The following is a 23,446-nucleotide window of genomic DNA, read 5'->3' on the forward strand; positions in this document are numbered from 1 at the left end:
CAGGACTGGTCCAGGTTATACCGAATCACAGCCAGTTTGCAGTCTTTAGATTATGGCTAAAGTTCAAAACGTGTAAGTCAAAATGATCTATGAGGTCAAATCCCAGGCTCTCCACAGGAGACAGACTGATACCCCCAAAGAGGACAATCTCGTCACCAGCAATACAGCAGGGTGGGTGGACAGTCCAGCCAGGCCTCAGTCCTCATGTCAAAGACTCAGATAAATCTCACTGCTGGAATGGAATGGCTCAAAATGGTTGGAAGGACCCCCAAAGACATACATGTAACTAACCAGCATTGTGGCCCAGTAATTCATCTTTTCCTAATTAAAAGGATGAGGGCACCACTTTCAGTAAGGCACCAGATAAAACCAGGGTCCTCCTGACCTGCCCTCAGAGGAAGGGGTATTTATTTGGTCTTAATTGTAGCACATGGGATCTTTGATCTTCCTTGTGGCATGTGGGTCCTTCAGTTGTGCAAGCAAACTCTTACTCCCATCATGGGCTTTGTTTTTTTTTTTTTTAGATTTTAAATCTGGATTTTTCACAAAGTTATGAGGCTAGCCTTAACACCTGAGTACATTTTCAACTATTCCTCAATTTTGTAGCAACCTCCCCAATATCTTGTATGTAAATACCCACTAAATATTTGAGTAAATGATTTGAAGTAAACCAACTAAGAGGGACATATATTGTTTTGTATCACTTAAACTTCCAATATAATAAATCTCTGTATTCAAAAATGTCAAAGAAATAATTCAAACTCTAAAACTACTGCAGTAATGTAGTAAGAGATACCTTCTCAAAAGACACTTTTTTGGTATGTGGTGGTAAGGCACAGAGGGCAGGAGCAGAGCCTATCTTGTCTGACACAATCTCCCCAGCACCTAGCTGATTAAAAGTAAAATACCTGCTAAGTTAAATCAAATCAATAAATCACTTTTAAGAACAAGGAACATACCATCCTCTGGTTTGGTCAATGCCTTCAGCAATGAAGTCTGCAGGAAATGCATCCTCAAACTCCCTCTTGTTTTCAAATGGATAATGAATTTGAGCATATGGCATGCTGCCACTCTCGAACCAACAGTCAAACACTTCAGAGACACGATGCAACAATCCCTTTCCACAGCGTGAAGGAATGGTCAGATGGTCAATGCTAGTAAACAAAGAAGTAAATGAAGAAATAGCTGCTTCAATTAACTTTAAGCAAAACAGAACATACAGTTTAATTGCCAAAAGGAAACACAATGCTCTCACAGCTCTTTTACATGCAAACAGAAATACTGGCAATTATCACAGGCTTTCACAAAGTGTCATCAGTGCTCAGTCTGGAAGGTTATATGTCAGAGTCTCCTGACATCTAACTCAAGGACAGATGCCACCTTTCCTCAAGATGACATGAATCATCAACAGCAAAGTAATTTAGCAAACTAGTGTTTGATCTCTTCATGGAGCTCTATGACATGCAACAGAGACCATGTCTTAACAGGCTAGGACCTAGCCCCATACTCTCTGAATGACAGAACAGAAGTGAATCAAACCGGCAGAAACTGACCTCTCTCTGTGGAGATCTGAGATCTTTGTTCCTGATAGTTCTTCCAGTTCTGCTATTGACCCAATACATACTACCTGTCAAAGATAAAAGGCCTCAGAGTCAAAGATCACATGCAGTTAATTTATGTAACATTTATTTTTAGATTTAGAAACCTTTCATCTTCACAACAGTTATCATCAATGTGGCTCCACATGAAAGACTGTGGGAAACTGTCTGAATAGGTGAGCAGACTTCACTTCTTTGCTACCTATCCCTGTATCACAGAAATTCCCAACAGAGAGAGAGTTTCACAGCCATCATCTCAACTACTATTTCTTGAGGATTTACTATGTCCAAATCTCTGCTAAAAGTAATAAGCATAAGTGAAATGCCTAGACTATTGCTCTAAGGCATCTTAGTTTATTCCTGGCACCTGAATTTGGCTTTTTAATCCTAAATCTTCTCAAATTAAAGCTGGAACTAATTTATTGTGTATGAACTGGACCAAATAATCAGATTGAAAGATACCAGGATTATGTTCATGTAAGGAGGCTGGGAAAGGGACTTGGCCGGGGCTATTCATAATGGGGAGTCATCAAACAGGAGCCAAGTTCCTGACTTACACTAGTAGGAGCTGCTGTAGTTCACATCCAGAGGACATCTGCTATCTAACAAACATACACAGCCTTCTTTCTCTGCCCCTCCTGCTCAGTTCTGAAAAGTCCTCTGATTTAGTTATTTCACTCTTGCCTTTCAGGTCCCTATCAGAGATTTACTGAGGTCCCTGGGCTGCTGCTCTTTATAACCGTTCTAATGCTCTTAGCATTCAGCACAGGAAATACATCTATATGTCTGTTATTATTTATTTACACACACACACACACACACATTTGACTTTATAGATTAAAGGTCTATAATCCTTTGGTAATTTTAAGTTGTCCTTTTTATCACTAAAAGGTTGTTTCAATATACTGCCACTTAGTGCAGGGCGTGGAGTCTTTTCTGTTCATTAAAAACTCAGAGGTAAAAAAGAATCTAAGTAACACAAGATAAACAATGTGAGGATTTCCCAGAGACAAATACAACTTGCATTCTTCACTTTTACGCAAAGGGAAATTTAAAACTATATTTAATTAAAGAAAATATAATTTAAAATAAATTTAAAACATATTCTTATTTATGTCATGATATTAGGAAGGAATAAAGAGAAAAAAAACCTGATGAAATAAAGGAACGAAATAATAAAGAAACCATATTCTTTTACCCCATACTGAGATACATGAACGAGGTGCTTCTGCAAAAATCAACACGAGGATATACTGCCCTCCTGCCCTGCCTCACCTCCTCGAAGTCACTGCTGACCCACAGTGGGATAGGAGTGCCCCAGTATCTGTTTCTGGAAATTGCCCAGTCACGTGCATCTTTCAGCCAATTTCCAAATCGCTTTTCTCGCACAAACTCTGGGACCCTGCAATAAACATATCAGATAATCACATCAAAACATTAGTAAGTAAACTTATAAAATTATATCTGCATAAGCCTTTGTATAATCCTTTGTGAAACTAACACTCTGGAATCTGTGCACTCACTTCTAGGAGAATGTTTTCTACAAGGACAGTACCAAAAAACCTACAGTGGTTGTTTCTGCTGTGAATTCATCCCAGGGAAGATGCTCTGTAATATGAAACTCCACAGCACATAAGCTTCCCAGGCCTGCTCTCCAACTGCAGGACTGCTGCAATTCTTTAACTAATCACCCTGATCCTACTCAGACCTAGTCCTCCGGTCAACCACACAATAGTGCTTTTACTAAAAGTCACTAGGTAAGGGCTCTTAATCACCTATAAAGTAAGAGTGCGAACGAGTGGGGCTGTTTGTAGTCGGTGGGTAGCTGCCTCTCCAGGCTCACCTGCAGTCCCCCTGCCACTGCACTTCAGGGTCCAGGAATAAGGCGAGTACTTAGAACGTAGCTGCTTACCTCACTGCCTTTGCCTGTGCCATCCCTCCACTTTGATAACCTTCAACTTGCCACCCTCCTTCCCCAAGGTTCCTACAGCTTCTGACTGGTAAATGACTCCTTATTCTTTAAGGTTCAACTTTGCAGAAAATCTTGCCAAACTTCAAGCCTGAGTTAGGGCACCCTTCAGCTCCAAAATATCCTGTATGCTCAGGCACTGCAATTAACATCCTAGGTCAATTTATAGGCCTGTACCCTCTCCCCACAATTCCCAATAAGGCAGCCACACTAATTATCCACACTGAGCACTCCACTAGGAAACGAAAAGGTATACAAATGAAAAAAACTACTTTCTCTTGAGAAATCAGGGTCAACTTACTAAGAAATATACAATTTCCTCTTACTGCCCAGAGATTCTCTCCATTCTTCCAAAGTCAAATGCACTATTTCTTACTTCCCCCAAGAACTTCTTGGAAAAGTAAAAACTAGTGATTACCCTCAAAACTCTCCATAAAAAAATGTTCTTCTGGAATACAAAGATTTAGACTTAGATCATTTTTGCACCTACAGTGTACCTGCTTCGTCACCCAGACACGTACGACTCTTTGTGACCCCACGGACTGTAGCCTAGCAGTTACCAAGTCAGTTACCAGGTCAACTGTTGACTACTTCAGTGCCTGTGTTCAGATAACCCTTATTTTTACTTAATAATGGTCCCAAAGTACAAAAGCAGTGATGCTAGCAATTTGGGTACTCTTATTGTGCCTAGTTTATAAATTAAACTTCATCACAGGTTTGTAAATATGTACAGGAAAAGCACCGTACATAAGGTACAGGGTTCAGTTGTTGTTTTGTCACTAAGTTGTGTCCAACTCATGACCGGTAGCCCACCAGGCTCCTCTGTCAATGGATTCTCTAGGCAAGAATACTGGACTGGGTTGCACTTCCTTCTCCAGGGGATCTTCCTGACCCAGGGATCAAACTTGTGTCTCTTGCACTGCAGGCGGATTCTTTACCACTGAGCTACCAGAGAAATACATTTAGGATTCAATACTATCTGCGTTTTCAGACATCCACTGGGGGGGTCTTGGAACACACCCACCATGGCAAAAGGGAAGAACTACTGTAACACCTCTCTGCAATTTAGATATTAGCCGAAAAGAACAAGGATTCTATCCTTGCAGTATTTATCTATGAACCCACAGTACACAAGGTATCACCGTATTTTAGGAACTCAATAAGTGTCAAAAATAAAGTATTAAATGGCTTCTGTAGTACCTCCAAAGATAAATTTTTATCCTGAAAATGACTATCACTTAAAGCTAGGGGACTCTGACAGTTTTCCAAAGTCATTCAGATCAAATGAATGGCAACTTCTCATTTTCACTGGGTTAAGAAAAATATTCCCCTGTATGTCTTATCATGAGGTAAGACATATCCCCTATATGTCTATCACGAGAGGGATTCTGCTTCTATTATACAAAATTATTTATTTTGTGTTCCTGAATAAACAAAATAACACACAGCTATTACTATACAATTAAAGATGGCTTTTAAAACAATTATAATTTGGAGGAAGTGTAAACCAATATTAACTACTGACAAAGGACATTATGAAGATACACATTTAACTGCTCACCAGTAACACAGGTCATTGTTCCTCAGCAGCTGATCCACCATGTGCTCCACCCTAACGAACCAGCTAGGCACTGCTTTGTAAATGAGTGGAGTGTCTGACCTGGGAAAGCAAAAATGCAGAATGTGGCTGGTCAGACTGAGGTATGCAGGGACCCAGGGTAAGACTGACCTTTAGTTTCTTCCTCACATCACCATCATGTATTAGGTCTTCTACTGCAAATACTAGTGTCTATGTCATCTCCCTCCACGACAGGCGGAAAATGACAGTTAACAAAACTGTAGTTCTGCTTGTGTGACAGCTGTCTAAGAACTGATGTCAACCTCAGCAAAGAGGAAACAGGAATGAAACATGATGCCACTGAACATTCCATTTTAACCCACATCTTCATACTATGATGTCTTACATCACATGATATTCCTCACTAAATTCCATTAGAAAATTGTAGACATATATCTCATCCCAGAGAAATGTGATCTTAACACAAAGGATATTGGTACAAATCTATTTTTCTAACATCTAAAGATAGAATAACTATATAGGTGAATTCATAAAATTCTCATTAAAACAAAAATGAAGTTTCCACACACTAACTTGAAAGGATACAAATGAGATGGGAACCACGGAATGATGAAATGGTTTTACATAACAAGTATATTCACAAGTCTGAAGTTCTAGCTGTATTTCATCTCACCTCCAACAAAAAGGGTAGCTATGGGTGAAGGTGCTGGCAACAAGAAGTCGACCTTGTTCCTTTAGAGTCTTGATGATATTTTTGTCAGCATCCTATTTTTAAAAAATTAAAATCTAGCCATTAAAAAATCCCACAATAATTACTAATATAATATAATTAAGTATATTACTAAAATCTGTTATTTTGTTTCCTTTACTGTGACTAAAACACATAAATAACAAAAGTATTACAAAAATACTTGGTCTATATCTCAGCTATTGTATAACATTAAATACTTTTAAAGTATGTTCCAGATCATTTAAGAAATGAAATTTTCAATTAGCAGTGACTACACAAGGTCACAAAGCTGCTTCCTGAGTCACAAACCAGAGTTCATTTTTTCTGATTCCTACCCTTGAAATTACAGCATGCATCCTCTGAAAATATTAGACCTTGGAAAGCAGCTAATCTGATTTTATATGCTGAAACAAAACAAAACCAACTTCCTGGGGGAAAAAAATATCCCAGATATGAAAGCTATTTAGTAAAAACTAATTAATGAAAGAAGTAGGATGAAACTGACACCTTTCTAAGTCACACAGATACAAACCTTCACATACTGTCCTGCAAAATCTGTCACTTCAGCTGTAAAACAGCCTGAGGCATCCACAGGGCAAATAGGGAGAGAGTCTTTCTGAATGATGTTGAAATCCATACAGACCCGATAATCGTCCTAGGGCAAAGGAGAAAGGAGGAAGGGAAGTACAAAGTAGTTACGTGTGGATATGGCAGGAGAAAAGCATGCCAGGCAACAGATTTATAGAATTTTTCAGTATCCTGACCTATAATTGTAATCAACTTTTGTTATTCTCTCAATTGAAGTTAACTCAAGGATCATTCAGAGAATCCAGAGCCCTACAGCAGTGTTTTAGATCTGGTAGACAGAGTGCCTGAAGAACTATGGACAGAGGTTTGTGACACTATACAGGAGACAGGGATCAAGACCATCCCCAGAAAAAAGAAATGCAAAAAGGCAAAATGGCTGTCTGAGGAGGGCTTACAAATAGCTGAGAAAAGAAGAGAAGCAAAAAAGCAAAGGAGAAAAGGAAAGATATACCCATTTGAATGCAGATTCCAATGAATAGCAAGGAGACATAAGAAGGCCTTCCTCAGTGATCAGTGCAAAGAAATAGACGAAAACAATAGAATGGGCAAGTCTACAGATCTCTTCAAAAAAATTAGAGATACCAAGAGAACATTTCATGCAAAGACGGGCTGAATAAAGGACAGAAATGGTATGGACCTAACAAAAGCAGAAGATATTAAGAAAAGGTGGCAAGAACAAACAAGATCTTCATGACCCAGATAATCACTATGGTGTGATCACTCACCTAGAGCCAGACAACCTGGAATGCAAAGTCAAGTGGGCCTTAAGAACCATCATTATAAAAAAAAAAAAAGAACCATCATTATGAACAAAGCTAGTGGAGGTAATGGAATTCCACTTGAGCTATTTCAAATCCTAAAAGATGATGCTGTGAAAGTGCTGCACTCAATATGTTAGCAAATTTGGAAAACTCAGCAGTGGCCACAGGACTAGAAAAGGTCAGTTTTTATTCCAATCCCTAAGAAAGATGATGCCAAAGAATGCTCTAACTACCACACAATTTGCACTCATCTCACATGCTAGCAAAGTAATGCTCAAAATTCTCCAAGCCAGGCTTCAATAGTATGTGAACCATGAACTTCTACACGTTCAAGCTGGATTAGAAAAGGCAGAGGAACCAGAGATCAAATTGCCAACATCTGTTGGATTATCGAAAAAGCAAGAGAGTTCCAGAAAAACATCTATTTCTGCTTTATTAACTACGCGGAAGCCTTTGACTGCTGGAAAACAACAAACTGTGGAAAATTCTTCAAGAAATGGGAATACCAGACCACCTGACATGCCTCTTGAGAAATCTGTATGCAGGTCAGGAAGCAACAGTTAGAACTGGACATGGAACAACAGACTGGTTCCAAATAGGAAAAGGAGTACGTCAAGGCTGTGTATTGTCACTCTGCTTATTTAACTTATATGCAGAGTACATCATGAGAAACTCTGGGCTGGGTGAAGCAAAAACTGGAAACAAGATTGCCAGGAGAAATATCAATAACCTCAGATACGCAGATGATACCACCCTTATGGCAGAAAGCAAAGAAGAAGCCTCCTGATGCAAGTGAAAGAGAAGAGTGAAAAAGTTGGCTCAAAGCTCAATATTCAGAAAACTAAGACCGTGGCATCTGGTCCCATCACTTCATGGGAAATAGATGGGAAAACAGTGGAAACAGTGGCTGACTGTTTTGGGGCTCCAAAATCACTGCAGATGGTGACTGCAGCCATGAAATTAAAAGATGCTTGCTCCTTGGAAGAAAAGTAGTCATGTATGGATGTGAGAATTGGACCATAAAGAAAGCTGAGCACCAAAGACTTGATGCTTTTGAACTGTTGTGTTGGAGAAGATTCTTGAGAGTCCCTTGGACTGCAAGGAGATCCAACTAAGTCTATCCTAAAGGAAATCAGTCCTGAATATTCATTGGAAGGACTGATGTTGAAGCTGAAACTCCAATACTTTCGCCACCTGATGTAAAGAACTGACTCATCTGAAGAGAGCCCAATGCTGGGAAAGATTGAAGGTGGGAGGAGAAGGGGACAACAGAGTAAGATGGTTAGATGGCACTAAATGGACATGTGTTTGGGTAAACTCTGGTAGTTGGTGATGGACAGGGAGGCCTGGTATGTTGCAGTCCATGGGGTCGCAAAGAGTCGGACATGACTGAGTGATTGAACTGAACTGAACAGTAGGGTAGGGAGCTAGATCAGTCTTCCCAGCCATTACCTCACAAACCCCTAATAGAGCAGAATATCTACTAAGTGAGAAGACGACACATGTGAAAATATTAGAACAAAATCAAATTTCAATTATAAAAGCAGCATATATACACACATACATGTATACACAAAGCCGAAGAACATACAAGTATAAGGTATGTTTAGTACTGGACAATGCTTGATGTGCTTCTGGATTTGCATCCTGTCAGGGAGCACCTGAAAGTATGGTAACACTTATCTAAATCCAAATTATCCACTTTATGGGAATTCCCCAGCAGTTCAGTGGTTAGACCTTGGTGCTTTCACTGCGAGGGCCCAGGTTCAATACTTCATTGGGCCAGTAAGATCCTGAAAACTGCAAGGCTCAGCATATATAATTAACTAATTAAAACAACTCCCTGACCCAAACTATTCACTTTACAAAATAACACAGGCCCCAAGCAGCCTGGGTACACCATGATGCTTCAGGAGTATACTTTGAGCAATGTTAACAATAATCTGGGCAAACAGTTATAAAGCGCTGTATCAGACAGTGCTCTGAACACTTGACCACATTTACATTAGCTTATTTAAACCTTTACAACAATCCTGTGAGGAAGGCAGATAGCTGTACTAGGTTTTCACCATATGCTCCCCTCAGACAACCTAGCAACTATCTCCATTTTATGAATAAAGTAGCTGAGGCACAAAGAATTAATCCAGCTGCAAAGCGGCAATGCTCAGATTCAAAAGCAAACAGCCTGGTTCCAGAGTCCAAGGTCTTTACCTCTTTGCTATGTTGCTTGAAATCTAAAATTAAAGGGATTATCTAAGATTAAAAGTAAAACTACAACCTAGTTTGACTCCAAAATAGGCTGGAAAGCCAGCATGGTTCCACGTGGGCCTATGTTCAATTGTCGTTATGCTGAGAGGCTGTCTGGTATGAAGTGACATGTGAGTGTGCCAGCAGCAAGGGAAGTGACATCCTGGTCATGAAGGAGGACCCTGAAAAGGAAACTAAGCAACACAGATAGGGCAAGCCCCAAAGCCCAGCATTTTAAATCATTTAGTATAGAGCAAACAACCCTATACAATTCAAGTAGCTAAGACAGCAGCATTCCTGAACAGAGCCAGAATGATACCCAACATGGTCACGTAGAAGTCCACAGACTCTGCAGAGAGATTATATAGTACACTGTCTGGCAAAGTCGCAACATGGAAAGTCTCTTGGAAAATGTCTACCGAGTTTAAAGGCTGAAACTTAAAGATATGATCTTCTATAATATTTACCTGCCTGGCATTCAGAACAGAGAAGACACCAAGAAGTTACCTCTTTATTATTTATTATCAGTGGAACAACCACACCAGTGGACCCTAAAATTATTATGGATAACTGAAATTTGATCAGTTCCCAAAACTCAATAAATAGTATTATCAGGAGTGTTTCCTTTCCATCTAATTTGAATACCGACCAAGCATTGGATGATATCAAGCAACTATTCCTTTCATTGGATATAATGGCACAGTGGCTATGTTAAAAATCAAAGTCGTTATAAGTCAGAGATGCATACAGAAGTACTTGCAGATGAAAGATACAATCGTGAAGATTTGCTATAAAACCCTCCAGTCAAAATAAAAATGGTGTTGGGGAAGGGGAGACGTAATGAGATAGGTAAAATGGAAATTCCAAAATGTTGATGATTATTTTTAATGATTAAAGCAGCTGGATGACATGAACCTAAGAAATTACTGTATTTTCTTAACATCTGTGTATGTTTGAACATTTCCATAATAAAAATCCCTGCAAAGGTTTAGTATGGGAAAAAAAAAAAAAGACCAATAGGGACCAACAAGCTTCACTGCCTCTCTCACTGACAAAATGATCAAGTCGAAAAGAATTTGTTTTGTCCCCAGTGGGGTCTACACTCCCTGCAGTGACTGCACACACTCTTATAAGTGTCAGGTATTGTACTAATGCTCTAAACGGATGAATCCATTTAATCCTTGCAAGTTACCCAGATAGGCTGGTACTATCACCGCGTGTCACACAGGAGGGAAAGGAACTTAAGACAGGCTAAGTAACTTACCTACAGATGGCCTGTTAGTGGCAGGGCTGTGAGTTAAAGTGTGGTTTAGTTCTAAATATGTGCCCTTCATACCTATGCTCTTCAGTTTTATTCATACACAAATTACATTAAAAGGATTACATTTTTAGAAAAATTACCCTGGGAAAGACTAGAGATTTTTTCAAGAAAACTAGAGATACCAAGGGAACATTTCATGCAAAGATGGGCTCAATAAAGGACAGAAATGGTATGGACCTAACAGAAGCAGAAGATATAAAGAAGATGTGGCAAGAATACACAGAAGAATTGTACAAAAAGATCTTCACAACCCAGATAATCATGATGGTGTGATCACTCACACTTATCTAGAGCCAGACATCTTGGAATGTGAAGTCAAGTGGGCCTTAGGAAGCATCACTATGAACAAAGCTAGTGGAGGTGATGGAATTCCAGTTGAGCTATTTCAAATCCTGAAAGATGACGCTGTGAAAGTGCTGCACTCAACATGCCAGCAAATATGGAAAACTCAGCAGTGCCCACAGGACTGGAAAAGGTCAGTTTTCATTCCAACCCCTAAGAAAGGCAATGCCAAAGAATGCTCAAACTACCACACAATTGCACTCATCTCACATGCTAGTAAAGTAATGCTCAAAATTCTCCAACCAGGCTTCAATAGTACGTGAACCATGAACTTCCAGATGGTCAAGCTGGTTTTAAAAAAGGCAGAGGAACCAGAGATCAAATTGCCAACATCTGCTGGATCATCAAAAAAGCAAGAGAGTTCCAGAAAAACATCTATTTCTGCTTTACTGACTATGCCAAAGCATAGTCAATAGTCAATAGTCTGTGTGTATCACAATAAACTGTGGAAAATTCTGAAGGAGATGGGAATACCAGACCACCTGATCTGCCTCTTGAGAAACTTGTATGCAGGTCAGGAAGCGAGAGTTAGAACTGGACATGGAACAACAGATTGGTTCCAAATAGAAAAAGGCGTACATCAAGGCAGTATATTGTCACCCTGCTTATTTAACTTCTATGCAGAGTACATCGTGAGAAATGCTGGGCTGGAAGAAGCACAAGCTGGAATCAAGATTTCCAGAAGAAATATCAATAACCTCAGATATGCAGATGACACCACCCTTATGGCAGAAAGCAAAGAAGAAGCCTCTTGATGCAAGTGAAAGAGGAGAGTGAAAAGTTGGCTCAAAGCTCAATATTCAGAAAACCAAGACCATGGCATCTGGTCCCAACACTTCATGGCAAATTGATGGGAAAACAGTGGAAACAGTGTCAGACTTTATTTTTTTGGGCTCCAAAAACACTGCAGATGGTGACTGCAGCCATGAAATTAAAAGATGCTTACTCCTTGGAAGGAAAGTTATGACCAACCTAGACAGCCTATTAAAAAGCAGAGACATTACTTTGTCAACAAGATCCATCTAGTCAAGGCTATGGTTTTTCTACTGGTCATGTATGGATGTGAGAGTTGGACTATAAAGAAAGCTGAGTGCAGAAGAATTGATGCTTTTGAACTGTGGTGTTAGAGAAGACTCTTGAGAGTTCCTTGGACTTAAAGGCGATCCAACCAGTCCATCCTAAAAGAGGTCAGTCCTGGTTGTTCACTGGAAGGACTGATGTTGAAACTGAAACTCCAGTATTTTGGCCACTTGATGCGGAGAGCTGACTCATTGGAAAAGACCCTGATGCTGGGAAAGATTGAAGGTGGGAGAAGGGGACAACAGAGGATGAGATGGTTGGATGGCATCACTGACTCAATGGACATGGATTTGGGTAGACTCCGGGAGATTGTGATGGACAGGGAGGCCAGGCATGCTGCAGTTCATGGGGTCGCAAAGAATCGGACACGACTAAGCGACTGAACTGACCCTGGGAAAAATTTTAAGTTAATCACACTGCATAGCTCTGAAGAAAGAAATCAAAGTCTCTCTTCTGATGATATAGTATGTAGTCAACAACACAGCACAGGTGATGGAACTTTTCTTCATTTTGATGGCTGTGGTGACTGTATAACTCAATGTGTCCTTGTCGAAACTCCCAGCTGCGTATCATAAAACAAAAGGACAGTCAATCAGTCGTGTCCAACTCTTTGTGATCCCGTGGACTGTATGTAGCTCACCAGGCTCCTCTGTCCATGAAATTCTCCACGTAAGAATACTGGAGTGGATTGCATTTCCTTCTCCACGTAAAGCACAAAGTGTATAGCAAATATTTAAATAATGAATGGATGAAAACATTGCATGCCTTTTAGAAAGACAAAATGCCTAGCAACACTCAGGATTTAGCCTATCATTTTCAGAACCAGCTCAGGATGGAAAGGAATTTCAGATGCAAGGTTTTTCTCTTTTGGGGGAGGTATCTCCATAGTCTGAACAACAGTGAGAAACATCTTTCTGTGATACACATACACACACATACAACTTAGTGGCCAATGACATTTCCTTCTCATAAGTACACTTGCAAGATTTATAGTACTCACAGCACCAAAGTAAGGAGCTTGGTGTACAATCCCAGTGCCTTCTTCCTCTTTCACATAGTTGTCCACAAGCACAGTAAAAGCACCACTCTCTTTACACTGGAAAAGAAAGGTTATCGGGCTTAAAGAATAAAATAAAACCATATCATAATATTAATTTAATAATAGTTTTTGGTAAGACCCTGAAAAAATTTTAACACTTAATTTTTGGAAATAGAATGGACAGAATAATTCAGATTGGGAAGAAATGTGCCAATTCAAATCATTTCCATGAATAACAACAGTTCACCATTTATAAATGAAATCGTTATCTAAAGACTTACAGATAAAAATTTCTTCCTTAGTCACAAAACTTTTCATCAGTTCTTCCAACCTCACCCCTGCCCCAGTAAGCAGTTTATCTTAAAATGTCTCAGAAGATGTGCTCCCTCAACAATTCCCTTCCTGCTGTATTTCCAATCACTGAAAACACTTTGCTGCTGCTCCTTTTCCTTTCAGGTCAGCTCAGGTTTTTCAGTAATAAAAGGCAAACTTTAAGAATCAGGATGGGAGCCAAGTTACAAGTTCTAGATTCAGGTAGTCCAAGTACTGTAACACTGAGGGGAATTGCTTTCAGTTTTATTTTTTTGGTAACAACTAAAGTCAGGTTTATACATATAAGACTACTGACCTACTTTTTCTACCTTCGTCTCTTAGTATTTCTTTTCACATACCCTTTGTTTCAGTCAACAAACTGTGCTTTCTTATCCCTCTGCCTTTGTAAAATGTACTTTCAGAAATGATTTTCACATTGAATCCTATAATACTGTCAAACAGGCACTGGCAGTCCCATGTTTTAAAAATATTCTGGTTGTATTTCAATTTCACAGATGAACAAACTCTGGACAAAGATGGAATTGTTTGTCCAGATTATACAAGTAAGTAATGATGAAGCCAGGCCTTCAGTGATGAAGGCCTTTGGATTCCAAACACAATTTTATATTCAACCACATCACAGCTCTTTAATTCTTTGGCATTCACTTAAAATTAAACTTGAAAAATAACTCTGAATTTTTAATTGCTATAACCCAAATCACCTGGAAACATTTTTGGTGTGGTGTGATAGGTGCTTTTCAATAGTTTAAACTTGGAGAGATAATATGTGTATCCTCAGAATCAGACGTAAGAAGAGGGAATACAAAGGATCCTACTGTTTGTAACTGTAGACAAAGAAATGCTGCATTGCATTCCTATTTCTCGAAGTCAAGTTTGAGGTATTACCCCTGCTGAATCTTAGGGGGCAGGGTCTGAACTGGGTTAGCATTCACACGGAGAGCTATAGTGTTGCACTTCACAGACAGCATCTATTCTCATAGCTCCCACTTAAAACTTCAGAACATGGGTATTTTACATATACACCGGATGATTTTTGTTGTAAGTCAAAGAACTTGCAGCATCATTCTAAAACTTACCAAATGTTCTATGTTTATGTTTTATGAAGATAACTGAACGCATATGTGCTATTCTTAAAAAACTTAAATCAGTATGACTTGAATGCATATTCCACAGAGACTCGTGACTTCACCCAAAGTTCCTATCTATTGTGCCCATGTACATTTTCTGAAAGGGCCTAACTTTCCTTAGGGTCTCAACAGGATCTTCCCAATAGGGTCTACAATTCAGAAAGGTCACTGATACAGTGCAAGAGTTTTAAGACAAATAAAAACAAATATTTTTAAAAAATGTTAAGATACAGAAGAATGGAGTAATGATATTTTTCAGAGGGAGAAATCAAAGAAATGTTTCAGAAAATGCTTTTCCCAGAGGGCATCTGAGTTTTCTGTTGAAGAGTGTCAAGTTGATATGACAATAAAGAAAGGTGAAGGTTTTTTAAAAATAGGAGGAAAACAATAAAAACAAAGGCAGGGAGAGAGGAAAAGAAAGGACAAGTTTGATGGATGCAAAGGATATGTTTAAATCAACATTAGGAGACATGGTTAGGGAGCGGGACTGCCCTGTGTCAAGTGGAGAACGCCTAGTGAAAGACCAGGTAAAGCATTTGGCAATCCATTAGCGACAACATGCAGTGAGGAAGTTTAGTTAGGAGATAAGAAATACAGGAAAATACTCAAGTGCACAGAAGTATAGACACAGGTGTTGCTGTGGACAAAGCCACCTGCATTAGTCAAACTCTTATTATCTCCACACTGAACCAGAACAGAGGTAGTAAATATTTTATCCCAGCCTGTGATGTAAGCTTTTGCTGGCTAATGCCATGTCCAGCTGAATATAATTTCCAGTGTGTAAAACCAGGTCTGACGGTGTTGCTCATTATTTCGCTCCAAGACCTATAAATAAGAACCACTTCAAGAGGTCTCCCCTGGTGGCTCCTATCTGCCAATGCAGGAGACACGGTTTCGATCTCTGGTCCAGGAACATCCCACATGCCTCAGAGCAACTAAGCCACAACTACTGAGGCTGTGCTCTAGAGACCAGGAATCGCAACTACTGAAGCCTGCACACCGAGGGCCTGTGCTCCTCAACAAGAGAGGCCCGGGTGCTAAAACTAGAGAGTGGCCCAGCTCACCGCAACTAGAGAAAGCCCGTGCAGCAACGAAGACCAAGGAAAACCATAAATAAACAGATTAAAGAATCAACAGGAAATTCCTATTGTTTTCATTCTTTTGTTGTTGCTGGAGTTTACAACTACAGCCGTGGATTCTGTTGACAGAAAATGAAAAACCACATAAAATAGTTCTGTGACTCTGATGAAAATTAAGTTACTAAATGTCTGAGCTTAAAGAACTTACCTCATAAATTCCTTGAAATGAACTGTTACTTTGACACACAGTTTTATTCTGAATTATATTTTAAATTTATAAAAACAAATCCCAAACATTACCTGATAGCAATGACTTTCCTGGGTGATAATAAGCAATACAAAATATACACATATAAATCTTATCAAACATAACTGATTTCATACATAATTTGAGAAAACTACTTAAAATTTTATATAGTATTTTAATTATTAAAACAAGAAGGCAATATGAACAGAATTTAATTTTTTAAATACCTAAAAAAAATTTTTTTGGATTCAGGCACACTTATATAAACAATATAACCAATAAGACAACAACATGAATATCACTCCAATTATCAAACACATAGGTTGTGGACAGTGCCTGTGGTAGAGGGCTCTAAGCTTACCTTTACAAAATAGTCAAACAGGGGCCGGTATTTCTTGCCTCTGAGAGAGGCACCAGGAAATCTAGAAAAAAAGAGGAGCAAACTCACAATTAAAATCATCAAAGAAATGAGGCTGCAGCCACATCAAATTACCATTTCTTTCTGATTTCCTTGTTTCTAAGTCATTAGTGCTAGAACATGTGACTTGAATATATTTGATTAAGCTTGAATAATATATATAGCTCTTGGGCAATAAAGTATCTCACTTTTTAAAACTAAAGACACACACACACACACACCACACAGATGCACGCATGTATACATCAATGATTTGTATATTCACCTTTCAAGGATCTCATAGTCACTCTCCGATTTATAGAGGGCTGATAATCTGGCTTCCATTAAAATGAGTAATTTTCCTCTGACAGAATCTATGAGAGCAAGGGAAAATGTGGACTTCAATGACATGCATTGATATTTTCTGAATAAAAAACAGAACACAGGGTTCACCAACCAGAAAAGTTGTATACAGGCAGATGAGTGACGTGACTGGAATCTTAGGCAAAGGGCCTTCAAGGGTGTCACGTTCACTACACCACAGCCATGACCCAGAGGTCACACCAGTACACTTATACAGACAGAAATGCACTTGCCTACAGAAGTAGAAGTAGACACCACAGGTAGCTTCTATGGTGGAAGCAGCTCCTTCCTGACAGTAGCATTAGAAACCAACTGTTGGTTCTTAACTTCTCCTAAGGCATAGCTAAATAAAGGTAAAAGTATCTGTTTTCTGACTACCAATCCTTTTCCATTCCTTTCTCAATATTATTCCCTGATAGTACAAGCTACTGTGAATCAAACTGTCTTGTAAGATGAATTTCTTTCTGGCTATGAGCTTTTCTTTCTTTCCTTAGCTTCCCCCTGCTCTCCATAAACTGCTGAAACCGGTCATCTGAATTATATTCTCCCATTCCTGTTCATTTTAGTTCACTGATAATAAGAAATATATATTTAGTCTCTGTTCTGGCATGGGTGCCTGCTCAGTCACTTCAGCTGTGTTAGACTCTTTGCAACCCTGAAGACAGTAGCCTACCAGGCCCTTCTGTTCATGGGCTTCTCCAGGCAAGAATACTGCAATGGGTTGCCATTTTCTCCTCTAGGGGATCTTCTGAACCCACAGATCAAACTCATGTCTGCCAGTATCTCTTTCACTGCAGGTGGATTCTTCACCTACTGAGCCATCTTTTCTGGCAGAGCTCTTAAATCTCTTGGAATTTCTTAAGTGATGGGAGCCATAAATGTGTCTTTTGTTGATAACAAAACATGCTATGAGGTAGTACACCCCAGTTCTGGAGAAACTTGAGACCCTTCCAGATCTCTCTATGTACTTCACTTGGCCGTTTGAGTGTATCCTTTACAATCCCTTTTTATACTTAACTGGTAATCTCAAGAGTACAATGTTCTCTGAGTTCTGTGACTTACTCTTTGGACCCAAGGAGGAGGTCATGGGTTGGTTAGAAATCTAGGTGACAACCAGAACTCATGACTGACATCTGAAGTGTGGGTGCAGTAGCAGAGGGTCATCTTGTAGGACTAAGCTCTTAAACTGTGGTATCTGACTCTTCTCCAGACACCTAGTGCTTAAATTGATTTAACTGTTTGGCAGTGTTGAGAAAACACATATTGGAGATTCCTAATAGCAATGATATGCTACTTCGTTGAATCTCAGGTTCCTGGGCTGGTGAGTAAAAGTACAATAATCTGAAAATTATAAGAAATTTTTACTTTTCATCTCTCTGTATAATGTTAATTTTTTTGTGTTAATTTCAACTTGTTACTTTTTTAATCAGAAAAACACTTGAGGATGTTTTTCTGATTATGTCTTAATAGTTTTTCAAAAACGTTTTTATTCCAAAAAGAAATGTAATTTTTTTCTTTTTTAACCATTGTGTCAAAAAGAATAAAAAGCTAGGAATAAATCTACCTAAGGATGTAAAAGACCTTTACTCCAAAACTTATTTGACTGATGAAAGACATCAAGGGTGACACAAACAGATGGAAAAATATACCACATTCTGGGACTGGAAGGATCAATGTGGTCAAAATGAATATACTACCCAAAGTAATCTACAAATTCAGTGCAATCCCTATCAAATTACTAACAGTATTTTATCAGATCAAACAATTTTAAGATTTGTATGGAAACACAAAAGATCTCAAATAACCAAGCAATCTCAAAAAACGGAGTTGGAGGAATCAGGCTCACTGACTTCAGACTCTACTATAAAGCTACAGCAATCAAAACAGTATGGTACTGTTATTCTCTATTTATTTTAGAGTAGGGAAATGATGTTAGACAAAAAGCAAATTTGAGAGATTTTCTCATTCAAGTTCAAAATGAGTTCAACAAGCAGCAGTTCAAAAAGCAGCAGAGACAACTTACAACCTCAACAACAAATTTGGCCCAGGAACTGCTAATGAATGTACAGTGCAGTGGTTGTTCAAGAAGTTTTGCAAAGGAGACAAGAGCCTTGAAGATTAGGAGCATAATGGCCAATTATTGGAAGTTGACAATGACCGACTGAGAGCAATCATCAAAGCTGATCCTCTTATAACTACATGAGAAGCTGTCCAAGAATTCCAAGGTTGACCATTCTATGGTCATTCAGCATTTGAAGCAAATCGGAAAAGAGAAAAAGCTCAATCAGTGGGTGCCTCATGAGCTGACGGCAAATGAAAAAAACTGTCATTTTGAAGGTCCCTCTGCCCAAGAAAGAGTCAAATTATTTCCAGTTTTAGAAATATACTGGAAGCTAACTGGCTTTGTTGTGCTGTTTGAAACTTATTATCAGATTCTCCTTTCAAAATATCTTGGTATATAACACCATACCTATGTATTCACCACTAGACAATTATTTCTTAGAGGCTTTCTGGGTTTCTAAGAAATTTTATTAGTAGGCAAATTTCCCTGGGGTTATTAGCACATAAAAGTGATTATGATATACCTAAGTACAGATTCTCAAACAATAAATTGTAAGACATGTGACCAGAGAGTTCATGCTACCTCCCAGCCCCAACAACTTTACTGATTCTAGTAAACATTTATTTCTTATATAACATGCAGTATGTTAATTAAGTTATAATTTTAAATCATGCCCTGATTACTAATAGTGATGTCTATTTAAAAATCAAAGAATATTTTTTAAAATGTAACACATTTAGGCATGACAAGTTATTTCCTATAAAAATTTTAGACGTTATCTAATATTGTATCCAACTGAGTTTTCTTAATGAATTAACTGTGTGCTGTTTCTAGTGTGACCCATCTGCTGCTGCTGCTGCTGCTAAGTTGCTTCAGTCGTGTCCGACTCTGTGCGACCCCATAGACGGCAGCCCACCAGGCTCCCCCCGTCCCTGGGACTCTCCAGGCAAGAACACTGGAGTGGGTTGCCATTTCCTTCTCCAATGCATGAAAGTGAAAAGTGAAAGTGAAGTCGCTCAGTCGTGTCTGACTCCTAGCGACCCCATGGACTGTAGCCCACCAGGCTCCTCCGTCCATGGGATTTTCCAGGCAAGAGTGCTGGAGTGGGGTGCCATTGCCTTCTCCGGTGACCCATCTACTGTCTATTTATTTATTGAATACTCATCTTGTTTCAGGTAATGGGATATAAGGGCATGCTGTTGCTGCTGCTAAGTCGCTTCAGTTGTGTCCGACTCTGTGCGACCACATAGACAGCAGCCCACGAGGCTCCCCCATCCCTGGGATTCTCCAGGCAAGAACACTGGAGTGGGTTGCCATTTCCTTCTCCAATGCATGAAAGTGAAAAGTGAAAGTGAAGTCACTCAGTTGTGTCCAACTCTTCGCAACCCTGTGGACTGCAGCCTACCAGGCTCCTCTGTCCATGGGATTTTCCAGGCAAGAGTACTGGAGTGGGGTGCCATTGCCTTCTCTGATATAAGGGCATAGCCCTCAACAATACCTATCCAGGTCCTGCCTTCCACAAACCCCGGGAGTTAGGATTTTTTTGTTATTTGCTAATAACAACATCCTTGGGAATTCCAGGGCATTACAGTGATTAGGACACGGTGCTTCCCACTGCCAGGGCCCAGGTTTGATCCTTGGGTCTGGGATCCTGTAAGCCATGTGGAAGGGCCAAAAAACAAACAAAGAAAAAACCTCAACTGTATCCTGATAATCTCTCTCTGTAGCTAAATGAAATTACTCTAATAAATGCCTTTTGGAGGAAATATACCTCAATATAACAAAGGCCATATAAGAGAAGTCCACAGCTAACATCATATTTATGGGGAAAAAGCTGAAAGTGTTTCCTCTAATATCAACAAGATAAAGACACCAAATCTCGACATTTTTATTTTAGTACTGAAGTCCTAGCCAGAAGAGTTAAGTAGGAAAAACAAAAGAAATCCAAATTGGAAACAAAGAGGTAAAGCTCACTATTTTCAGATGACATGATAGTACATATATAAAATCCAAGACTCCATCAAAAACTTAGAACTAAAAAACAAATGCAGTAAAGTTGTAGGATACAAAATCAACATACTGAAATTCACTGCATTTCTACACACCAATAATGAACTATCATAAAGAGAGAAAATAACTGCATTTACAATTGTATCACAAAGAATAAAATACCTAGGAACAAGCTTAAGAGTAAATGAAAGACCAAGACACTGAAAAGTTTAAGACACTGATGAAAGAAATTAAAGACACAAATAAATGGAAAAGAATTCCGTATTCAGGGACTTGAAGAATTAACAGTGTTAAAATGTCCATACTACTCAAATAATTCTAGATTCAGTGCAATTTTTGTCAATATTTCAATGGCATTTTTCACAGAAATAGAGTCAACATTCTTAAAATCTATATCAACCCACAAAAGATCCTGAAAAGTCCATTCAGTCTTGAGAAAGAAGAACAAAGCTGAAGGCAGAACACTTATTTATTTCAAACTATATTACAAAGCTCCAGTAATCACAACAGTATGGAACAAAACAGAGTCCAGAAATAAACTCACATATATATAGACAATTCATATACAACAAAGGAGCCAAAAATATACAATAGAGAAAGGAGAGTCTCTTCAATAAATAGTGTTGGGAGAACTAGATCACTCTCTCATGCCATGTACAGAAATTAACACAAATGAATTAAAGACTTGGACATAAGACCTGAAACCCTAAGATTCCTTCATGAAAACATAGCTGACTGGACTTCCCTGGTGGTCCAGTGGCTAAGACTCTGCACTTTCACTGCAGGGGGCATGAGTCTGATCACTGCTCCTAGTTGGGGAAGTTTCACACGCTGCTCAATGTGGGGGAAAAAAAAATCCCCACAAAACATATTTGATAAACTCCCTGATGTTGGTCTTGGCAATGTTTTTGTTTGTTTTTGACCTGACAACAAAAGAAATCAGAAGCAAAAAAAAAAAGTGGGACTACATCACACTAAAGCTTCTGCATAGCAAATGTAATCAACAAAATGAAAAGGCAACCATGCAAGAAAATATCTGTATATCAAATATCTGATAAGGGGCTAACATCAAAATTATAAAAAGAACTCACACAGTGCAACCGCAAATGAATAAATAAATGGGTAGAAGATCTGAATAGATATTTTTCCAAAGAAGACATACAGATATCCAACAGGTACATGAAAAGATGCTCAATATCACTAGTCATCATGGATACACAAATCAAAACCCTAATAAGGTATCACCTCATACCTGATGGAATGGCTGTATTCACAAGAGACAAGTGTCGGCAAGGATATGGAGAAGATAGAACCTTTGTACACTGCTGATGGGAATGTAAATTGATGTAGCCACTATGGAAAACAGTATGGCAGTTACTCAACAAAGTTAAAAACACGTATGATCCAGTCATTCTACTTTTGGGTATTTACACAAAGAAAATGAAAACACTAACTTGAAAGATATCTGCAACCCATGTTCATTGTAGCATTATTTACAAGAGCCAAGTCTTAGAAACAACTTGTGTCCATCAGTGGATGGATGGATGAAGAAAATCTGGTATATATATATACAATGAAAAGCTATTTGGCTATAAGAAAGAATGAAATTTTGCTGTTTAAAACATCATGGATAGATCTTAAGTGAAAGAAGTAAAAAAAAGACACATCATCTCACTTTTATGTAGAATAAAAACAAAATCAAAACAAAAAAAATATACCTCATGCATACAGATAACAGACTGGTGGTTATCAGAGGCAGAATATGAGGAAGAGGGGGTGACAAAATGAGTAAAGGAAGTCAAAAGGTATAAACTTCCAATTATAAAATAAGGCATGGGGATAAAATTTATAGCATGGAAACCATAGTTAATAATACTATATTGCATACTTGAAAATTACTGAGAGAGCAGATCTTAAAAGGTCTCACCACAAGAAAACAATTCTGTAAGTATTACAGATGTTAACTAGACTTACTGTGATGTTTATTACCCAATGTATACAAACATCTAATTACTTTGCGGTAAACCTGAAACTAATATGTGCTACGTTGTTTCAGTTGTGTCCTAATCTTTGCAACCCTATGACAGTAGCCTGCCAGGCTCCTCTGTCCATAGGATTCTCCACGCAAGAATACTGGAGTGGGTTGTCATTTCCTCCTCCAGGGAATCTTCCTGACCTAAGGATCAAACCCAAGTCTCTTGCCTCTTGTGCACTGGCAGGCAGGTTCTTTACCTGGCAAGGGTGTTCCTTACCACTAGTGCAACCTGGGAAGCCTGAAACTAACACAATGTGTGTCAACTATACTTTAATTCAAAAAGTTAAAAAAATAAAAAAGGAAGGAAATGTCAGCTTTCATTCATTAAAATTATTTTATTCATATCAATCATAAAGAACGAGGCTCACACTTACCTTTAATCTTCACATATTGCAAGTCGGGATTAACACACAGGGCAAGGTTACTAGGAAGAGTCCAGGGAGTAGTTGTCCAGGCAACCAAAGAAATATTTTCATCTTCCTCCAAAGGGAAAGTTACAAATATTGAAGGATCTTGAACATCCTGAAATCAAATGAGAT

General features: G+C 38.8%; 1 protein-coding gene across 2 annotated transcripts in view; it reads right to left on the reverse strand.

The window, feature by feature from the left end:
- IARS1 (isoleucyl-tRNA synthetase 1) overlaps positions 1-23,446 on the reverse strand; it is an 81,194-nt gene that overhangs the window by 36,714 nt on the left and 21,034 nt on the right. For both annotated transcript variants that reach the window (XM_005210426.5, NM_001101069.2), the window contains 10 exon segments: positions 23,282-23,429; positions 16,724-16,811; positions 16,402-16,462; positions 13,216-13,311; positions 6,409-6,531; positions 5,820-5,911; positions 5,129-5,227; positions 2,874-3,000; positions 1,554-1,627; positions 960-1,154 (listed from right to left, as the gene is read on the reverse strand). In XM_005210426.5, the coding sequence (XP_005210483.1) occupies positions 960-1,154; positions 1,554-1,627; positions 2,874-3,000; positions 5,129-5,227; positions 5,820-5,911; positions 6,409-6,531; positions 13,216-13,311; positions 16,402-16,462; positions 16,724-16,811; positions 23,282-23,429 (1,103 nt within the window).

The sequence above is a fragment of the Bos taurus genome, chromosome 8 (assembly GCF_002263795.3).
Source record: "Bos taurus isolate L1 Dominette 01449 registration number 42190680 breed Hereford chromosome 8, ARS-UCD2.0, whole genome shotgun sequence".
Classification (NCBI taxonomy): Eukaryota; Metazoa; Chordata; class Mammalia; order Artiodactyla; family Bovidae; genus Bos; species Bos taurus.